This window comes from Vigna radiata, chromosome 2 (genome assembly GCF_000741045.1).
Source record: "Vigna radiata var. radiata cultivar VC1973A chromosome 2, Vradiata_ver6, whole genome shotgun sequence".
Classification (NCBI taxonomy): Eukaryota; Viridiplantae; Streptophyta; class Magnoliopsida; order Fabales; family Fabaceae; genus Vigna; species Vigna radiata.
Window position 1 is genome coordinate 23,609,580 of NC_028352.1, and position 20,373 is coordinate 23,629,952.

Consider the following 20,373-nt stretch of genomic DNA (forward strand, 5'->3'; position numbering starts at 1 on the left):
AACGAAAACCCTACACAGATTCAAATTTCAGAACCAAATTCACTTTCCTCTCTCTGCCACGCGTCAAGATCTGAGACAATCTTCAAAAAGCAACAGATTTCTCTCTCCTTGCCACGTGGACCAATGGTTGTGTGACACCTGTGGCGTGTCTAAATGTTGTCTGAATCTGTTGTCTACATATCATTTTCCCTAAATAATCAACCCGTTGTGGGTCAGATTGAATTGGAACAGATGGCCTATTTTGACAGCTCTAAATAGAAAAACAATTTAAAAATTAAGAAAAAAGAAGAGGAAGAGGTCATCTAAAACTATAAAAATAAACAGATGTGCTGATAAAAAAACTAAACAAATGAATATTGTCCCCGTATTAGAACTTAGTTAATCTATATACAAAGTCTCTAATAAGTTCCAAGAGTTTGTTTAGTTATGATCTCTAATTAAGTTGATAAACTCAATTAAAAAATCTAACCTAAAACTAAAAAGCATAAATTGATTGTTTTTACGTTGTAAGGGGAGGATTCTCCATTGTTGTTCCTTTACCACTCTTTTAGAGGCTCGTGCGTTGTGTTGCCTTAATTTACAGTCATAGATATTCCTTGCTTGTGTGGAAATATTATATTCTATTTTAGAATTAGATATTCCACTTTTTCTCTTTGAATGCAACGAAATTGAGGACAATTATGCAACTTTTGGACTGGGAGAAAGTTGATTGATACTAAAACTTACTTTGAATATAATATATATGTGTGCTTTCTCTCTTTATTCAATTATGTATAATTGATGGTATATGCTCTCCCATCTCAAAGTGCTGGCTATTAAATAATCATGGCAGAATCATTAATAACACCAATTTGTATACATTGGTAAGGACACCCATAAGTACAACCTTGCCCTACACATGCCCAACACCCTTTCTACCCTATCAAACCATCTTAAAAATAACTAAATTACAGATTCAATTTACTTTTTTTTTCTTTATAACAAATTTCAAAATGTTTTCTTTATTTATTTTAAAGCTCTAATCTTAAGCTTTAACTTTAAAGTATTTTTAAGTCAAGTAAAAAGTACTAAAGAAAAAGAAAAGCTTGTGGTGGAGAGATATGGTCTTGCATGGGAATTGATTGTTAATTGTTAAGATTCAGAATTATTATAATTTATGTATTATTATAATTTTTACATATCTCATTTCTTTAATAGATAAAGAATTATAGAATTTTTATATGTATATATAAAATACTAATTTCTAAAATTATATATTAAAATTATTTTTTAAATTTTTTTATTTAAATTAGAAGAGTGTAACAAAGATGAAAAAACAGTGGAAAGTAGAAGTTAACAAAAAACGATTTTTTTAAAAAAAATTTATAGTATTTCCTTTCATCTTTCTATAACCATTCTATCTCAAGTAATTGTTCAAATAACATATTAGTTGTTAAATATCTACATTAACTAAAAATAAGATAGTTAATATATAATTAAGTACAAAGTTTTATGTGTTAGTTTTGTAAGATTTAGAATTTATTTCTTAACATATATGAAAATCATGGATTAGAATCAATTCTAGAGAGATTTATTATATATTATTATCAAAGGATTTATTGTTGGTTACATCACTTATTATTGAGTTGTTATTGAATTATTTATTAATATTTAGTCTCGTAAATATTATAAATTGATTTTGTAAAATTAAGTTAGATTTAAAATTTATTTTTTTAAATTTTAATTTTATGATCATTGAAACCGAATACTCAACATGTATGTAATTTTTTCTCTCTCAAAATTAATGATTCCTCAATATCTGAATTTTAATTTTATTTATTCAAATTGAAGGAAAGAAAAATTGATATTGATGTTTTAAATCTCACCCACATGTATTGTTCAATTTGTTGGAAAAGCGTCAAGGCAAGTTATTTACTATAGCAATTTTAGCTAAGAAATTGCAAATTACCTATGATTGCTAAACCCCTATTAATGCCATAAAAAGTTTGCAACACCTTTCAATAAACACTACCTAACTTTACCAACTTTAGTTAAAATAACCACAACAATTTTATTTTTGAAAATAAATTTAAAAAAAAAAATCAGTAGATGATGTTATTTACGTCATCCTTTCCATACAACTTCACCCCAAGATATATTTTCTAAATTTTCTATTAATTTTTCAATTTTAGTGTTATTTATTTATGGGTTAAATATGTTTTTAGTCTTGTACTTTGGAGTGATTTTAGTTTTAGTCCATTTTCAAATTAAGGTACAATTTAGTCCTTCAACTTTAGAAAACTCTGGTTTTAGTCTTTTTTACCATTTTTTTTTAACTTTATTTGTTGTTTTAAACGCGTTCTCAATTAACATTGAAGCAAAAATGTGTCAAACAGTGTAAAAAATCTAAATGTTATAATAAAACATGCTTGAAACAACAAATAAAGTTAAAAAAATTTGATAAAAATGACTAAAACGAGAATTTTTTAAAGTTGAAGGACTAAATTGTACCTTAGTTTGAAAATGGACTAAAACCAAAATCACCACAAAGTATAGAGACTAAAAACATATTTAATTCTTTATTTATTAGGAAACTTTAATTTAATTTTTAATTTTTTTTTTGTTTTTTCTTTGGACAGAAATATTTTGACGTGAAAAGCTTCAACTTTTTAATAGAAATAAACGATAGATTCACTTGTAGAATTATTTTTTATGCTCAGTGTAATAATAAGAATATTTAGATAGTAGTTGTATGATAATATAAGTGATAAAAAGGAATTAAGTAGGTATTCCCTGTGATCGTACACGGTACTTATAAGCTTCTTGCCCTTAGATGAACTAATATATTTTGTTAATTGAAATCTTTCTATGACAATCCATTATTATTAATATATCTTAATTGTTTGTATAACAATATTTTTTAAAATAACATTAACTCTGAATATCTTGAGAACTCGCTTAGAGTTTATTGGGACTTGAGTCAGAAGAATTTCATTACGAGTGGGATACATTTATTTAATAAAATTAAAAAGTACTAACCATGTTTAACTTTTATAAATAAATTAGCATTACTAAAATATACAAAATAAATAACTGTTTAAAAGTTTTACTTTTACAATTTTTAATCTCTAAATTTAATTTACAATTTTTAATCTCTAAATTTAATTTACATTTTCTTTTAAAAAATAATAATATATAATTAAGTTTATGAATTCCTATAGAGTTGCTAATGAGTAATAAATATGTTTTTAGTTTTTAAATTTTAGATATAAAATAGTAATACATCTATGTTTAAAGGCTTTGATACATTTGTGTTTCAAACTTAAATTAACATAATAATTTTAATCCAACATCTTTATTTTTTTACATGTTAAATGTTAAATATGACAAATGTTAAATATAACACATGATATAAACAATTTAAATGTTACTTTAAAATGTCGTTTGACACATCAACAAAATTTAATGTAATTTGTTCAGAATAACTATATTAACTCGTTTATGAAATTTAAGAACTAAATTGGATCAAAGTTTAAAACATGAAGGAATTTCAATTTTGTGTTAAAGTTTAGAAACTAAAAACATATTTAATCCTAAAATAAATAGTCATTAGATAGTTAATCCTTTCAATGTTGAATTTAAAACGGAAAAAATACATAAAAAAAAGAGAGTTTAATTATGTATTTAGAACTTTTTGTAATTTCAAAAAGTAACATGATTGATAAAAATCATTGGAAACTTTAAGTTGACAAGTGCATGGTAAAAAAAAGTTTCAAAACACTTTAAAGAAATTCACTATATTAGTAATATGTAATTTAGAGATACTAAGGTAGATAGAGGGTTACACTAGGTGGTTTTGTATTGGTTTGTTTGAAAACTTAGACTATATAAAGATTATTTTATCAACACAATTAAGTTTTACTAACACTGCAAGATAAAAGACAAGTATTTTTTTTTTTGTTTCTCAATCACTTTTAATTGAACACTTAAAATTCTTTGGACCATTATTCCTAGCTAAACACCAAATATTATTTGGATCATAACTACTATTGACTAAAAATCGAGTATTATTCAGTTTTAGATAAATTGACTTTTATTTAGGTTAGAACAACTCATATTTAAAAGCCTTTGTTTATACGTATGTTTGATTTAAACGATCACAAGGTTTTGCTCCTTAAAAGAGAGATTATGTCTTAAGACAAATACAAACAAAGTTCACTACTTTAGATTGTCACTGAATACAAATAATGTATTGCAAATGACATATAAAATCTCATGGCAGAATCTAGGTGAGCCATTCAAGATCTAAACTAATGGTGTTTGGATTGCTACAAAAGTAGAAAAAGTTGCACCTTGACTATAAGTTGAGTTTTGGTCTAATGCTAAGTACTTGATCCAATAATTGGTATCAAAATCAAGGTCACGAGTTCCATTCCAATTGAGTTAATTGTTGAAGGAGAAAGTTATTGTTGGTAACATCAATTGTGATAACATCTGACCTGTTATATGCTCTTAAGTACAAATAGTTGTATATTGACTATAAGTTATAACTTTTTGTCTAATAATACTCAATTCAAGTCAATGTTCTTACTTACAAATTAAGACTTAGATGATTTCTTAAGATTATGAGATCATTGTTATTGTTGTTTATGTGATCATTTACTTTTCTTCTTTGTAAGATCTTCTACATATAGAGATTAGAATAAAAGACTAGAACTTTAGTCGTATTTTTCAAGAGATCCTTGATGATGACACTTCTGTTTGATATCATCTTATAAGAAAAGAAGTGACGAACATTCTTTGCATATATAAAATAAGTATTTATACATATTAAACTATAAAATGAAATACTTCAAATTACATGTCTACGTTTCTTGTCCAAACAAAAAACTTATTAGATGAAGATATATAGAGAAGATGAAGTGGGTTTATTGAGATTTAATGTTTATAAAATCATGCTTTTATATTTTTTTTATAAAAGACTTAATTAAAATTAAATAGGATCTATTGAACTTTTCTTTAAAAGAAAAATATAATACCTATGTTTGTGTTTGATTTTGAAGTTTCCTCAACAATATAACTTTTCGGAAGAAATGACTAATTTTAAAACTTGTCAAACCTAACACAATATTTTTTTCTAGATTAACATGTCCCAAAGAGTTAAAATTGGTTCTCATTCGTAACCATATAATGCACTAGTCAACATGAATAGAAAAACAAAATTAGAATATATATTTAACACAATTTGTATAATTTTTTTGAACTTTACATTTTTTTTTATCAAACATTTTTATTTTATTATAATATCAAAGTCTATATTATCACAAAATTTATAAAATTTATCGTGTGGTTGAAGATTCTGCATCAATTAAAAATATAATTAATTTATAGTACATAAACTATTACAAATATCACGTAACAAAACTACTGTAAGAGTTAAAAGTCCACATCATAGTAAAATTGATTTTATAAATTAGTTAAATTTTTTATGTATAAGCTAACTTAAAAAAAATGTAGGCAAATTTTGTTTATATAGTTTTAAATTTATGCATAGGTTGATTTGAGTGAAGGGTTAATTTGAACTTATTTTTTGTTTTAAAATTGTGGGTGAAAATATGTGCAGAAAGTATTTATGTAATTGGATGGGTGAGTGGTATTTATTAAATTAAAGAAAGCTAAGAAGAAGGAAAAGAGGAAAAGTAGAGGAGAGTTAGAAAGAAAAGATTCTTAATTAAAAAATGAAAAAGGGAAAGTTTGTGTGCATCAAATTCCCTGTCCCTCTTCTCCTTCAAGCTTTCATTGCCATTTTTCTTCTTTCTTTATTCTTCTGTTACAAAAAATTACCTCAAAAAGAAGGCTAAGTGTCTCTAATATTCCTATCAATATCCCTTTTGTCTGCTCCTTCAACACTAACACACAACTCACCCACAATATTATTAAAGGTTTAGAAGCTCTAAATAAACTTCAAAATGACATTTTTTTTCAGATAATTTTTGTTCGTTTGATATAATATATATATAAAGTGAAGAAATATATGTTCAAAATTTTAACTTTTATAGTTTAGAATATATACGTGAATACAAAGAGTTGATTTTATGAAATTGAGTTAAATTTAAATATCATTTCTTATTATCGTATAAAGTTGTAAATTATAATTTCTTTTATTAAAGTCATTTTTTAAGATATAAAAGAAGAACTTTTTTTATTGGATATACATGTGACTCATTTTGAAAAACATTACTTATACAATATCTTTTTTGTTATTTTTGTGTTTATATTTTAATTACTTACACAATAAAGATATTAGATAGATATTAAGTTGTGCTAATAGATATTGAGTATTCTCGTTTATTTTTTTTCTTATCTAAAAATATAATACAAAAAGTATGTCTTCTTGTTAGCAATTTTGAATTATATATATATATATATATATATATATATATATATATATATATATATATATAATAAATTATTAAATATGTTAGAGTCATTATATTTTATTAATCAACTCTATAAGATTATTTAATTAAATAAATATGATTAAAAATATATTTATCATGAAAAATATTTTGTGTAGAAATCTAACAATAATTTTAATCCCTTGAGGACCTAATTATAATTGTTGAAATTAGAAAAAAAATAACAATTATATACGAGCACACATATTATTCAAGTTTTTTTCTTTTTATTCATCAAAAGACAAAGCACAAAGAAAACTAAAATACTGTAGATAAGAAGATTAGAAAGTAATTCATGTTAGTTATTAATTATTAATTGTTGTTAAATGTCTAATCCTTCCTATACATTTCTACTTCATTATTTCAAGAGTATTTAGAATTGGTCAATTATAATGATTTATTGTTTTTATTTATTAATACGTGCTTCTAAATTCAAACATTTCTAACTAATTTCAGAACAATTTTATCATGATACTTAATGTTTTATAACAACTTAATAACAATATGGGCTGAGAAAACTTAAGCACGAAATATAATAATGATATTTTGTAGATATTTAAATAGTAAATGAATATTTTGGATATTTCATAAATTGAAATGGTAGTATTAAAGATGTTGGAAAGGTGAAAAAAATAAATATATATAGGTATGAAAAAGAGTGTTGTTGCGTTGAAAGGTTGAATTAAGAAAAGCAAAAGAGTAACGAATAAGGAATAAAGAAAGTTGAAAGAAGGGTTCTAACACTTTTTGAATGCAATTATTGGTCTTGTAAATAGAGTTGAGGTAAGATTGGTTGAAATAATCATATTCAATATATATTTTAGGTTTAAACCATTTAATTGTTCTTATTTTCGGAAGGTTTTTCCATTTTGACTCCGTCTTATTCAAATATTTAATTGAGTCTCTATAAGTGCTAATTTCAATCAATTTCAATTAATTAGGTTTCTCTCGTTAAATTTAGTTAACGAGATTAACTTTTTTGTACCGCTGGGAGGATGATCTATTAATTTCTATAAAGGTGATCTATTTAGAGTTGACACGTGACATAAATTAAAGTTGAAATTGATTGAAATTAGTACTTATAGAGACTCAATTAAATATTTTAATAAGTCGGAGTCAAAATGGAAAAACCTTCCAAAAATACATTCCATCCATGAATTAGCATTGGTCTAATTAGCAAATTATTCTGATTCTTTTTCATATAAATTCATTTTAAAAAAATTACAAATGAAATTGTATCAATATTATTCATAGAAGTAAGTAACTGTTCATCATGACAATTCAGTCTCGAACCTTACCAGAATTTTAAAATCGTTTTAAAAACATATAAAAGAGAATGGTTTTTAAGAAGGAAAAAGTCTTTTTAACAACTATTTTTTGACAACGCATACGTGGCAATCTATGATTGGTCCGTTTCAAATATTTTTTTAAACATAAATTTAAACAGACCAATAAAATGATAACACGTGTTTTGTTATAAAAAAATTGTTAAAAAATAGTTGTCAGAATATCATTGTCCTAAGAATAAACAATCTTTTCTTTACGTAATAAAGACACATGTTGCAGTGCTCAATGTTTTATCATTTATTTTTCTTCCCTTTGAATTTTTTCTTCTTTCTTCTTCTTCATTTTAACGCTATAGCTCTTAAGACAGACATTAATATTGCTTTGAAAGAGTTCTTAGGATACTGATTTCATGTGATCTTGTTGGAATAGTCTTTACATGAACAGAAACATGGCTTCCATTCCTCAAATGTCTCTTGTCATGCTTGCCCAACATATTCTTGGAACTTATTGTACACAGACAAAAAAAAAAAAATACCAATTTTTATGATCTAACCTTAATTTCTTTAATATCAGGTAAATAGTTAACCCAAATGATTGAATTTTAAATATATAAAAACTAAAGGATAAAACATGATTGAATTATCCGTTCAGAGCCATCCACCGCCGTTCAAATTCTCAATTCACGACGTCACTCTTCCTTCCTCTGCAAATTCCGACCACCGTGACCTCCATGCATGCATGGCTTCTCTCTTTCCTTCAGTCCCCAACCCTCCCCTCCACCTTCCCCATTCCAAACCCCAAAACCTTGCAAACCTCACGCCGAAACAATTCTCTCACAACCACTTCTCTTTGCTCTGCAAAGATGGCCGAATTCGCGAAGCCGTAGATTCCCTCTCCGAAATGCAATGGCGGAACCTCCAGGCTGGCCCCGACCTTTATGGAACCCTCCTTCAGGGCTGTGTCTACGAGAGAGCCCTACCCCTCGGCATCCAAATCCACGCCCATCTCATCAAAAAAGGTCCTTCCTTCTACCAAAACGAGTTCGTCGAATCCAAGCTAATCATTCTCTACGCAAAATGTGGCGCCTCTGACGTAGCAACGCGCCTCTTCCGCGATGCGCTAAGCCAGAACGTCTTCTCCTGGGCGGCCATTATCGGGTTGCACACGCGAACGGGCCGTTGCGAAGAAGCGCTTTTGGGTTACATCGAAATGCAAAACCACGGGTTCTTACCTGACAACTTCGTTGTGCCCAATGTTTTGAAGGCTTGCGGGTTTCTTCGGTGGGTCGGATTTGGTAAAGGGGTTCATGCGTTCGTCGTGAAGACAACGGGGTTAAGTGAATGTGTTTATGTTGCAACTAGTCTTGTCGACATGTATGGGAAGTGTGGGGCTTTGGAGGATGCGGAGAGGGTGTTTGATGGAATGGCTGAGAGAAACAACGTCGCTTGGAACTCCATGATTGTGACCTACGCGCACAACGGAATGAACGAGGAGGCGATAGGGATGTTTCGGGAGATGAGGTTGCAGGGAGTGGAAGTAACTCCCGTTGCTTTGTCGGGATTTTTTACGGCATGTGCGAATTTGGAAGCCATTGGAGAAGGACGACAAGGGCAAGGCCTTGCTGTTGTGGGAGGGTTGGAGTTGGATGACGTTTTGGGGAGTTCAATTATGAACTTCTATTTCAAGGTTGGTATGGTTGAGGAAGCTGAGGTGGTTTTTGGAGAAATGGTGATGAGAGATGTGGTGGCGTGGAATTTGGTTGTCTCGGGTTATGTGCAGTATGGGATGGTTGGGAAGGCGCTTGAGATGTGTCTTGTGATGAGGGAACATAATTTAAGGTTTGACTGTGTGACATTGTCTTCTTTGTTGGCTGTTGCTGCTGATACAAGAGATGTAGGATTGGGTATGAAGGCGCACGGATATTGTGTTAAGAATGATTTTCAGTATGATGTGGTTGTCTCGAGTGGAATCATTGATATGTACGCGAAGTGTGGGAGGATGGATTGTGCAAGAAGAGTGTTCAGCTCTACCAGAAAGAAGGACATTGTGTTGTGGAATACGATGTTGGCTGCTTGTGCTGAGCAGGGTCTGAGTGGGGAGGCCTTGAAGTTGTTCTTTCAAATGCAGCTAGAAAGTGTGCCTCCAAATGTGGTTTCTTGGAATTCTGTGATTTTTGGTTTCTTTAAGAATGGTCAGGTTGCTGAGGCTAGAAATATGTTTGCGGAAATGTGCTCCTCTGGTGTTACGCCTAATTTGATCACTTGGACGACGGTGATGTCTGGTTTGGCCCAGAATGGTCTTGGTTGTGATGCCATGATGGTTTTCAGGGAGATGCAGGATGTGGGAATCAGACCTAATAACATGAGCATAACTTCTGCGCTCTCAGCCTGCACCAGTATGGCATTGTTGAAATATGGAAGGGCAATCCATGGGTACATAATGAGGCATTATATGTTTCAATATCTTGATATCGCAACCACTACAATAGATATGTATGCTAAATGTGGAGCATTGAATGATGCCAAATATGTGTTCAGTATGTGCTCGACAAAGGAGTTGTCTGTGTACAATGCAATGATATCTGCATATGCATCTCATGGTCAAGCTAGAGAAGCTCTTGCGCTTTTTAAACAGTTAGGAAGAAAAAGAATCGTGCCAGATCACATAACCCTTACTAGTGTGTTGTCAGCATGCAGCCACGGGGGGTTGGTGAAGGAGGGCATCGAGATTTTCAACTATATGGTCTCTGATCTCAAGATGTCACCGAATCAGGAACATTATGGTTGTTTGATCAAACTTTTGGCCAACGATGGTCAGTTAGATGAAGCTCTTAAGACTATTTTGACAATGCCATGCCATCCTGATGCACATATATTAGGATCTCTTCTTGCGGCGTGTGGTCAAAATCATGATATTGAACTAGCAGATTATATAGCAAAATGGTTGTTGAAATTGGACCCGCATAATTCAGGGAATTATGTGGCTCTTTCAAATGTATATGCAACTGTCGGAAAATGGGATGAAGTGTCAAATATAAGAAGATTCATGAAAGAAAAGGGTCTACGAAAGATTCCTGGGTGTAGCTGGATTCAAGTTGGACAAGAACTACACTATTTTATTGCTGGCGATAGATCACACCCTAAAACCGAAGAGATATATGTTACATTGGATTTGTTGGGATATGAAATGCATTAAGCAAAATAATCCCCTTATGTACAATACTGAGCCAACATCCTCCTGACTAACATTTTAGCAAAATCATCTTCAGGGTTCCCAAGTGTGAAGGTAAAGGAGCTAGGATAAACACTAATAGAAACTTGTCTTGAGTGGTTTTAACATCTGTACAGAAGATATGTAAAAGTCTGAATAAGGAAAGAAAATTAAATGGAAGACAGTGGTACAGGGAAGAAAAACTGCATGCCAAACTAGGTGGTTTGATTCATGTAACCAATTCCAATTGAAAAATAAAAGTTGTGCTACACATTTCATTAATCACCAAAATAGTCCTGTTTTAGATTTCTTATGTGAAGAGGAATTTACACTAATCAAATATTGTTTTATTCAGATCCACCAAGACATTGTAAATGTACTTAAACTCATGCTGCAAAATGTGAAGCCCACATTTGATTCTGTGGCAACAGTCAACTTTATTCACAGGGTGTTTCACCCTATATCATTCATATCTCATCTTGCATTCCAAAGATGACAATTTTAACCTTCTAACATCTAATTATGTACTTTTTTTTTTTTTTTTAAATTTCACTTTAAATGTTTTATCATGCATCTCCAACTCTTTATCTTACACTTTTAATTCTTTTAAAAAAATTATTTTTTAACTTTAGTAAATATTTTTAATTTTTCTCTTTTTTTATTAAAGTAACCATACACCTCTTTTAACACTAGATCTTCTAACAAAATTTTAAAAATTTGTTTTTTATTTATAATTTAATAACTATTTAATTTAATTTAAAAATCTAATATAATTTAGTCATATTTTAATAATTATTAAAATATAATTTGTATTATTATAATAATTATATTAAAAAATTAAAACTAAAATAAATAAAATAAAAGTAATAAAAATAAAATTGAAAAAGCAAAAATAATAATAAAAAATCTGATTTAACATATATAAAAATATTAAATTAAATTATTATAAAATTTTAAATAGAAAATAAAATTTAAAAATAAAATAACCATTGGATATTTGTATCCGATAACATAGTTATCCGATTTCCAATTGCAAGTTTTTAAAAGTTTGTTTTTTATTTATAATTTATTAATTATTTAATTTAATTAAAAAATTTAATATTATTTAATATATTTTATATTTAAATAACTATTAAAATATAATTTATATTATTATATTTATAATATTTAAAAAATTTAAATTAAAATAATAGTAATTAAGAAATCTAAAAATTTTGAAATCTTATTTCATTAATTTAATATTTTAATGTAATTTAATATTTTTATATATATTAAATCAGATTTTATATCATTATTTTTAATATTTTTGTTTCTTTATTTTTATTTTTATTACTTTTATTTTAATTATAACTTTTTTTAATATAACTATTACAATAATACAAATTATATTTTAATAATTATTAAAATATGAAAATATATTAAATAATATTAGATTTTTAAATTAAATTACATATTTATTAAATTATAAATAAGAAATAAAGTTTTAAATTTTTTTATTAAAAGAGTATAGAGTTAAGAGAAAAAGTTAAAAAATATTTACTAAAAGATTAAAAAAGATTTTTTGAAAAAGTTGGAAGTGAAGGTACAGGATTATTCACATTATTATTAGAGGAAGAGCAAGTTCTCTGAGAGAATCTTCAAATTGTTTAACTTCAAACTTATTTTCTTTGGAAAGAATTAGACGAAGAGATGTAACAAGAATTAGAATAATTTTAAACTAATTACAATATTTTATTGCTCCGAATTATAGTTTTTTCTATAAGATTCCAATCATATATTATATAAATTTCTTATAATTTAATTCCTCAAATTTTGAAAAATTCATTGACCAAAATAATTTATTTACCCCTAGATTAAAATAATTTATTAATTCCTATATTATTTTTATTATTTATAGAGTCTGAATCTCAATTTTAAATAACTTATAATAAAAATATAATTTGAATCGTATAATCATAAGTTTATAAAACTAAGTTAACTCATTATATTTTAAATTTAAAATCTAAAATTTCAATATCAACTAACAATTATATTAACAATAATAGAATAGAAACATTTATATTTAATATACAATGAAATTATTAGAAACTATAAATCATAAGCTCAGATTCTCTTTCCTTTAGCGAAAAGTTTCTCACCCTAACCCCCAATTAAGTTCGCGTTTTGCCTTGAAACCGGAGCACAGTGGAAGTTGAAGACAGTTGGGGATGGAGGAGAATTCGAGAGGTTGGGATTCCGGAATGGTGATGGAAACCCTAAGGCAAAGAGGTTGGTGTTTGGAAGACACAGACAATTTGAAGGCCATCATCGTCATTCAATCCGCACTAGCTGATGAACCTTCCAAATTCCTACGTTCTGTCGAGTCAGAGCTCCTCAATTCGGACCTTCGATCCATTGGCGCCAAGTCTCTCCCCCAACCCTCTCTTCTTCGCAATGCTTCCTCTTTTCTTCACGGCCCAAAAGTTCTTCAGGCAATTTCTTCACCTTCCATCTATTAAAACTATAGGGCTGGTTAAAATTTTGTTTTTTAATTTAATTTGTTGTTGTTGTCGTAATTCTGATTGGATTCGGTAACTGGTTAAAAACTTATGGGTTGGTGGTGTGGCTCGTATTATTTGTTTGTTTATTTTAAAATTTAAAATTTGTTGGGTTTACCAGATAAATTCGGTGAGGGACATATCTAAGAGCAGCGTGGATGAGTTTTTTAGGAATTCAGGTGATCGGAGAGTTCTCAGATTGTGTCTCACTGATGGTCACTCCGAAATAACTGCAGTGGAATATTCTCACGTTCCTTCTATACCCGACAATGTTGTTCCGGGTACTAAGGTAATGCCATTCTTGCTATGAATTGTAGCAACTGCATGTACCTTTATGATTGTGAGTTTGTGACCAAATGCATAGCATTGTCTATAATAAACCTTTCAAAATTACGTTGATTTATATCAATGTTATAAATTGGGAAACCCTATTCTTTGATATAGTGAGATTCTGCTAACACATGAAGACAGGATAATTTGTACGACATGCGACATGCGCATAGGAATACGGGAAAATTTTAAATTTAGGATGGGATGCGCTCTGGATATCTTACGAAACATCACTGCAAAATATATAGATGCAGAATGTTGGTAAAGAAACAGAGATTGATCATTTCTCATATTCATAATTATTGTAAAGAAAGAGACATGGATAATTTTGCTTTAGTTCATAACTAGCGCCAATTCCTGCACTTTTGGAGTTCAGGGGTGGAAGATGCATGTATCATCCACCAAACTTTTGGATTTAATGGCCATCATAATCAATTGAATCAAAAGAAGAAATTTACTTGCACAAGATGAGAAATTAGTGAATTCTTCCAATACTTTTCTCCTTAGCTCATGGAAATTTTGTCATCGTAAAATGTATCTTAGAATTTTTGAAATTGTTAGAATAGGTAAACTTCTCAGAATAGTTTACTTGTTTTGGTAATACCCATCTATCACCTTGGTGTAGTCTTCAGATCTTCTCTCTGTATCTTGGATGTATGGACTATTATAGATTCACAAATCAGCTGGGATGTATCAATCTCTCTTAGGCATTCTTTCTAATATTTTCACTCTCTCAAGTATATACCGACACACATTTATAAATTTGGATACTTCCATATGTGTCTGACCTGCCCTAATCGATTCCTTCAGTTCCTTTTTCCTGAAAATATATGTAAGAAAATTGGATACTTTCAGATATGTTGCCAGAAGTATATGAGGAGTATTAGTGTACGACATGGGTATGGACAACTCTAAAAGCCTTCATTTACATGTGGAGCTAAATTTCTGTATATTGATGCATGTTTGTAACATTTTGATTGATACAATTGTTATATTCTGTTGACCATCATTAATATGTCTTGATTGCTGACTTGGCTTTATGCTATTATAGTGTGTGGCATGTTTGTACTTAGTGATTATGTGATATGTTGCTTCCGTCGTGTGTTATGTGTTTATTCTTGAATCGATATCTGTATGTGTCAATTATAAATCAGTTTTACCTTTTATGATACTGTTGTGTTCCCGTTGGACAGATCCGTTTGGAAAATAAAGTTGCAGTTCATAGTGGAATTGTTTGCTTAACTCCTAAAGTATTGACTGTATTAGGAGGTGTTGTTCAACCACTCTACGATGAATGGGAGATGAATAAAAAATATTCAGGATTCTCCCGATCATCTTTAAGAAAGCTAGAGAATCGTGATACAGGTGGTCCTCCCCAGTTTGTGAAGCTGCAGGTTGGATCTTACTCAGGTCAAAAGGAACATTTTTTTGTCATTCTTTCCTTTTTATTTTGTAGTATGTGCATGTTTTTTTCTTGAAGATTGATTGTGATTTTGGTTTGTCATTATTATTCATAATCAATGATTCTTGTTATTAGCACAGAATTGGAATTGATACATAAGTAAATTGTTATACGGATGATGATCATCTATGTTCATCCTGCCTCCTCTTGAGGCTATTTTTGTTTTTATATATTATTTTCGAGAATGGCTTGGTGGAGTAAATTACACTGACCTCCAATATTTGGAAATCTTATGGAAGCAACCCTTCAAATTTTGAATGTTAGACCATCACATGGTTAGTTTTTGTAATACTGATACCTCCCGTTAAAGTTTATCAGACCACTTTATACATATAAAAGAGTTCCTGGAATTAACTTCTCTTTTATATGATTTTCATTCAATTGAAATAATCCATCAAAGGAAAAAACTAATGGCAAATTTGCAGGATTCAGTAATCTCAAGTGAAGTTTGTGAATTCTACTAGTCTTAACGGTTTCTGGAACAAATATGGATATCCTATTTGTGCTCTAACAATAGTCCTTCAAACACCAAATGTGCTGTTTGTTGTTCAGAATTCATGATAGTTTGCATGGAATTGACAGAAACAGTGATCTCCAACAGGTATTACAGATTATAACTCTAGTAGAAGTCGTAAGCCAATTGCTGATGTTGGTGAAGCTGAGATGAGACCAACAGGTATTGCAGATTATAAATCTAGTGCAAATCATAAGCAAATTGCTATGCTCGGTACAACTGAGAAGAGACCAACTGATATCCAGCAAGGCCCCAACCAGAAAGCAGATATTTTGAATGTAAATCTAGAACCCAATATACCTCAACAAAGAGCACAAGACAAGGCTAGTAGTTCAAGCACAAGGCCAAAAGAAGGTGTTTCCTTTGTCGTATATTTTTGTCAAGTGCTTTTGGTATATATATAATAAGATAATCTTGAGGTGCATCTGAAATTGAGTTCACAACTGGAAAATGTCTTTTTGGAATTGGTATTTCTTTTTCAATTGTTATTTTTAGTTGGTTGGAATGGGTTTTACTTGTCAGGTTCTATTAATAAACAAAGCTTAATCAAAACCAACATACAAGTGCCCTGGAAAAAAGTGCCTCAATGGTTGGATGTTTTATATGATATGAACAATCAGACTTTCTGCATCTCTTTGGGAATGAACTGCCAATTAAGTTACATATGCAATATAAAATACGAATCAAACTCAAGCCCTTTTTGACCGAATCTATTTTCTATTTATTATTCAACGCTCTTTCTCTTCGATGGTATTGATGTGATATTGATGTTTGACCTATTTACAGTTGTGGAATCTGTTCCTGTGCAAAATCAAGCAGCTGCCCAAAAATTACTTCAGAAACTGAATCCACCGAGTGAGAATAATCGACGTGGTAGGGGTTGGAAACATAGGGGCAAGGGGAAAGAAGAAGATCCAGTTGTATTCACTCTGGAAGAATATGAAAACAGAAAGGCCCAGACAAAGCTTACTAATACAGACAAGGATCTATATATTAGTCATGATGAGGATCTTGCTAGGCACCTTCAAAATCAACTAAACCTTGAGGATTCTCGGGTCAGTACCTTACCCTTTTAGTAATATTTGTGAATTATTCTGTTTCGTTTTTCTTTTATCTTCATCACTCTATAACAGCTGGTCTAGTGTCTTATTATCTTATATGACTTGATTTTTAGGAAGGATGGGGTGTGGGTACTCATGAAGCCAAGGCACAAGATATTAGGATGAGTATGTTCACATATGAAAGGGATTCTGAAAGCAGCCATCAAATGGCACACGGAGGAAGAAGAGGAAGGGGAAGAGGGAGAGGAAGGGGAAGAGGAAGGGGCAGAGGAAGATATGGTTAACTAATTTTTTTTTTTCCTTTTCTTTTTCTTGTGAAGATGGAAATCATGGTTCATGATGGTAATGGTTCCTTTGCAAAATCCAATGACCGGAACAACTATAGCATTGGGTTAAGTTTTGAAGGTGATCAATTTTGAAAAAGGTGTGATGGTAATCGTTCCTTGGTTAAATCCAATGACCAGACCAACTATAGCATTGGGTTAAGTTTTGAAGGTGATCAATTTTGAAAAAGGTGTGATGGTAATGGTTCCTTGGTTAAATCCAATGACCAGACCAACTATAGCATTGGGTTCAGTTTTCGAGGAGAAGAATCTTGACAAAAAAGTGACCAACCTTTTAGGTTTTCTTTGTTACGTTTATCATAGTTTGTTGGTTATTTCTATTCCTTTTTTTTTCCACATAGATTTGATCAGTGAATTTATCATCAGGTTTCGTATTTTGAATGTAGTTGAGCCATTAGTCTTATCTCCATTTACCTCGTTGATATTCTCAACTCGAACCCGACTGAATTCCCTTGCATACTTGCATTAGTAAAGAGAAATGTGCAACTTAAATTGTGGAATGAAATCTGTGTGTGTGTGTATATATATATATAAACGATAAGCCATAGATATCCTTCTTTGTCAAGACAAGCAGACCTTAGAGTATGGAGGACGTGTTTTCTCATCAAACTTTCTCACAATAAATACTATTCTATTATCTGTGACTGGTTGTTGAAATGTTTCTTATGCATACTAGTCAATTTTCATTGAAACATATATTATTTTATTTTTGTTTTGCTTATTATGATTAAAAGTAAAGATAGATCATCTTAACTTTTAACAATAAGTTCTAACATAAATTTAGTAATATTAACATAAATAACGTTAATACTTCTATATCTATTCATTTCAAAATACTTTCATATCTATTTTAACATAAATAACGTTAAGATTAAAAGAATTTCGATCAATTTCGTAACATTAAATTAAAACTTATAATGAAGCTAAGACATTCCTTGGCGAAAATATAAGAAGCTGGACATAACCAAGTTAGAATGTATCCCGCTGATGTGCATAAGACTACTTTCAAGACGCATGGAGGCCATTTTGAGTATTTGGTTATGATATTTGGGCTCACCAATGGCCCTGCAAAATTTCGGGGATTGATGAATGATATTTTTAAGTTGTTTTTGAGAAAGTTGGTGGTAGGCGAAGATGAAGAGTTAAGAAAGACTTTACTACAATGGCTGCATGAATCAGTTGTTGGTGGGCATTCGGGATGGGAAAATATTTCTTTGACAATTGAATTTTGACAAGAATTTGAGAACGACAGGTGTCGTTCTGTCATTTGTTGTTAAAAATAAATTTATAAAATGTTTAAAAAAGCTCTTGAAAGACGTTTTTGGAAGAAGAAATTTGTGAAAAGTTGTTCCGCCTTCAGAATCTTAAAACCTTCTACCCTCTTTCTCTGACAGCCATTACGAAGCGAAAGCCTTTCATTTCTATCGAACCTTTGTCTCTCAAGCTCTTTCCGCCATCAAAGTGGTGCTTCTTCACCGTTCACCGTTGATCGTTGTTTGCAGGTATTGTGTGGAGGTGCGTCCGCATTGAAGTGTTGTGAGGAAGTGTCGATAGGGGCGACCGAAAGGAGACATTTTTTAGCTGTAAAGGTATTTTATATGCCTTTTTTTCGCTTTGGTTTGTTGGAGATTTTTTGGTGGGTTCTTGTTGGCACTGTCGTGTTTTCCCCTTTATTGTTTTTCCACTTTTTTATGTGAGTTGGTGATTGAGTTAAATTATGTAATGTGTTTGACGGACGCCATTAGTTAACAAAAAAACCACCCTTAGATGTAGCTGAAAGAGAGGAGTGGGAATATAGATGATTCAAAATTGGCTTCCATAAGAACCATTTTTATTAAATACGGGTAGTTACGAAACACCATATATGTTTAAAAAGAACCTACTATACCTAGAGAGAATGTTTAAAAGTTCTCAAAAATCCCCAAGATCAATAGAATGTTGAGAAGTAGATGTAAGAGTTACTATACTAGTTATTGCTTACTAGAATAATGATTATGGAAATACTAGTTATTGCTTACGATTCTGCTAACTTTTTTATTGAATTTTTATATCAAGTGCAAGATTTGCACTCAATAACTCCTGATTATTTGTTAGAAGTGAGTGGGGGCAGTAATACATCCTCTTTCTTATCAGTAGGTTAGTTGGACTTTACTAATTTACTCAGAAATTGGATCATTAGCTGTATTTTATAATCTAGAGAGAATTTAGTTGAATATAATATGACTTACAATTTGACTCAGAAATTGTAGAGTTGTTATTTGATAGAGGTAATTTATTTTCATTTTGATTGGTACTTTTCATCCATTGAACAAGAAAATCCCATCATCCGTGCTGCAATGAATATGGATGGGGTGGCAAGGATTGGTGGTTGCAGCCGTGAAGAAGCATCTGGAAAAGTTGATGAGAGTTGTCCATCTGCAGTTGCTGCAGCTGTGGAAAAAATTAGAAGAAACAACCACAAAATAAGAAGTTTGAGAGATGAAATTGCTGCGGTTAGGCAGAAACTAAGTGATCTAAGAAATACTCGAAAGTACAAAAGGTATCGTTCTGGTCATGAAGCTGGTGTTGCTGTTGAGGGTGAGGGGAATGAATTTGCTACAGGTGATGCACATGAACAAGCTGCAGTTGAAGAACTTGGTGCTGCTGTTGAGGGTGAGGGGAATGGATTTGCTAAAAGGCGTTGTCAACATATTACTGCCCTTCGGGATGAGATTTTACCCTCAAAAGATTGAAGGTCATCATGTATTGTAGAGCCCTCATTAAGGATCTTAATATTGGGAATTCAAGTGTGATTGTAAGTCTCATGAAAAAGTAGAACTCTATAATGGTGATGACAGCATGTTTATGATGTCGAAATATGTAGTACAACATATGACCAATAGATCTTTGATAAATTGAATTGTAACAAGTGACCATCTTTTCTTTCTACTTTCTTTGTTTTTTGAGGGGTAATGACACAGGAAGTTTGGTCATAAAAGTCACGTGTCACCATCACTTTTCAATGACCTTTATGTTGGTTTCAGTTTTATTATAAATTAATAAAATTCCAAATTGTGTTTGATGTTTTTGTTAAGAAAAAATCCAGGTGTACCTAAAATGATTATTTACAATGGTTAGAAATATGGATATCATCAACACATTTAGAATCATTAACGTGAAAGAAAAGTTCGTTTTTTATTCGTTTTGAATGA

General features: G+C 30.4%; 3 protein-coding genes across 4 annotated transcripts; all 3 read left to right on the forward strand.

The window, feature by feature from the left end:
• The first annotated feature begins 8,148 nt into the window (after window positions 1–8,148).
• Window positions 8,149–11,367, forward strand: LOC106777715 (pentatricopeptide repeat-containing protein At5g55740, chloroplastic). Its single transcript, XM_014665433.2, has one exon. The coding sequence runs from the start codon at window positions 8,355–8,357 to the stop codon at window positions 10,917–10,919; it is 2,565 nt and encodes an 854-aa protein (XP_014520919.2). The 5' UTR covers window positions 8,149–8,354; the 3' UTR covers window positions 10,920–11,367.
• Window positions 11,368–13,021: 1,654 nt separating this feature from the next.
• On the forward strand, window positions 13,022–17,784 carry LOC106776143 (tudor domain-containing protein 3). The gene is made up of 6 exons (XM_014663497.2): window positions 13,022–13,405; window positions 13,593–13,760; window positions 14,995–15,211; window positions 15,865–16,131; window positions 16,564–16,832; window positions 16,952–17,784. The coding sequence occupies exons 1-6, from the start codon at window positions 13,142–13,144 to the stop codon at window positions 17,120–17,122; spliced, it is 1,356 nt and encodes a 451-aa protein (XP_014518983.1). The 5' UTR covers window positions 13,022–13,141; the 3' UTR covers window positions 17,123–17,784.
• Window positions 17,785–18,345: 561 nt separating this feature from the next.
• On the forward strand, window positions 18,346–20,090 carry LOC106755733. 2 transcript variants are annotated; one of them, XM_014637944.2, is made up of 2 exons: window positions 18,346–18,771; window positions 19,496–20,090. In XM_014637944.2, exon 2 carries the CDS (start codon window positions 19,519–19,521, stop codon window positions 19,912–19,914), a length of 396 nt encoding a protein of 131 aa, XP_014493430.1. In that variant the 5' UTR covers window positions 18,346–18,771; window positions 19,496–19,518; the 3' UTR covers window positions 19,915–20,090. The 2 variants fall into 2 exon arrangements, with proteins under 2 accessions (XP_014493430.1, XP_014493429.1); XM_014637943.2 differs by lacking the exon at window positions 18,346–18,771 and adding an exon at window positions 18,781–19,318.
• Window positions 20,091–20,373: the final 283 nt, after the last annotated feature.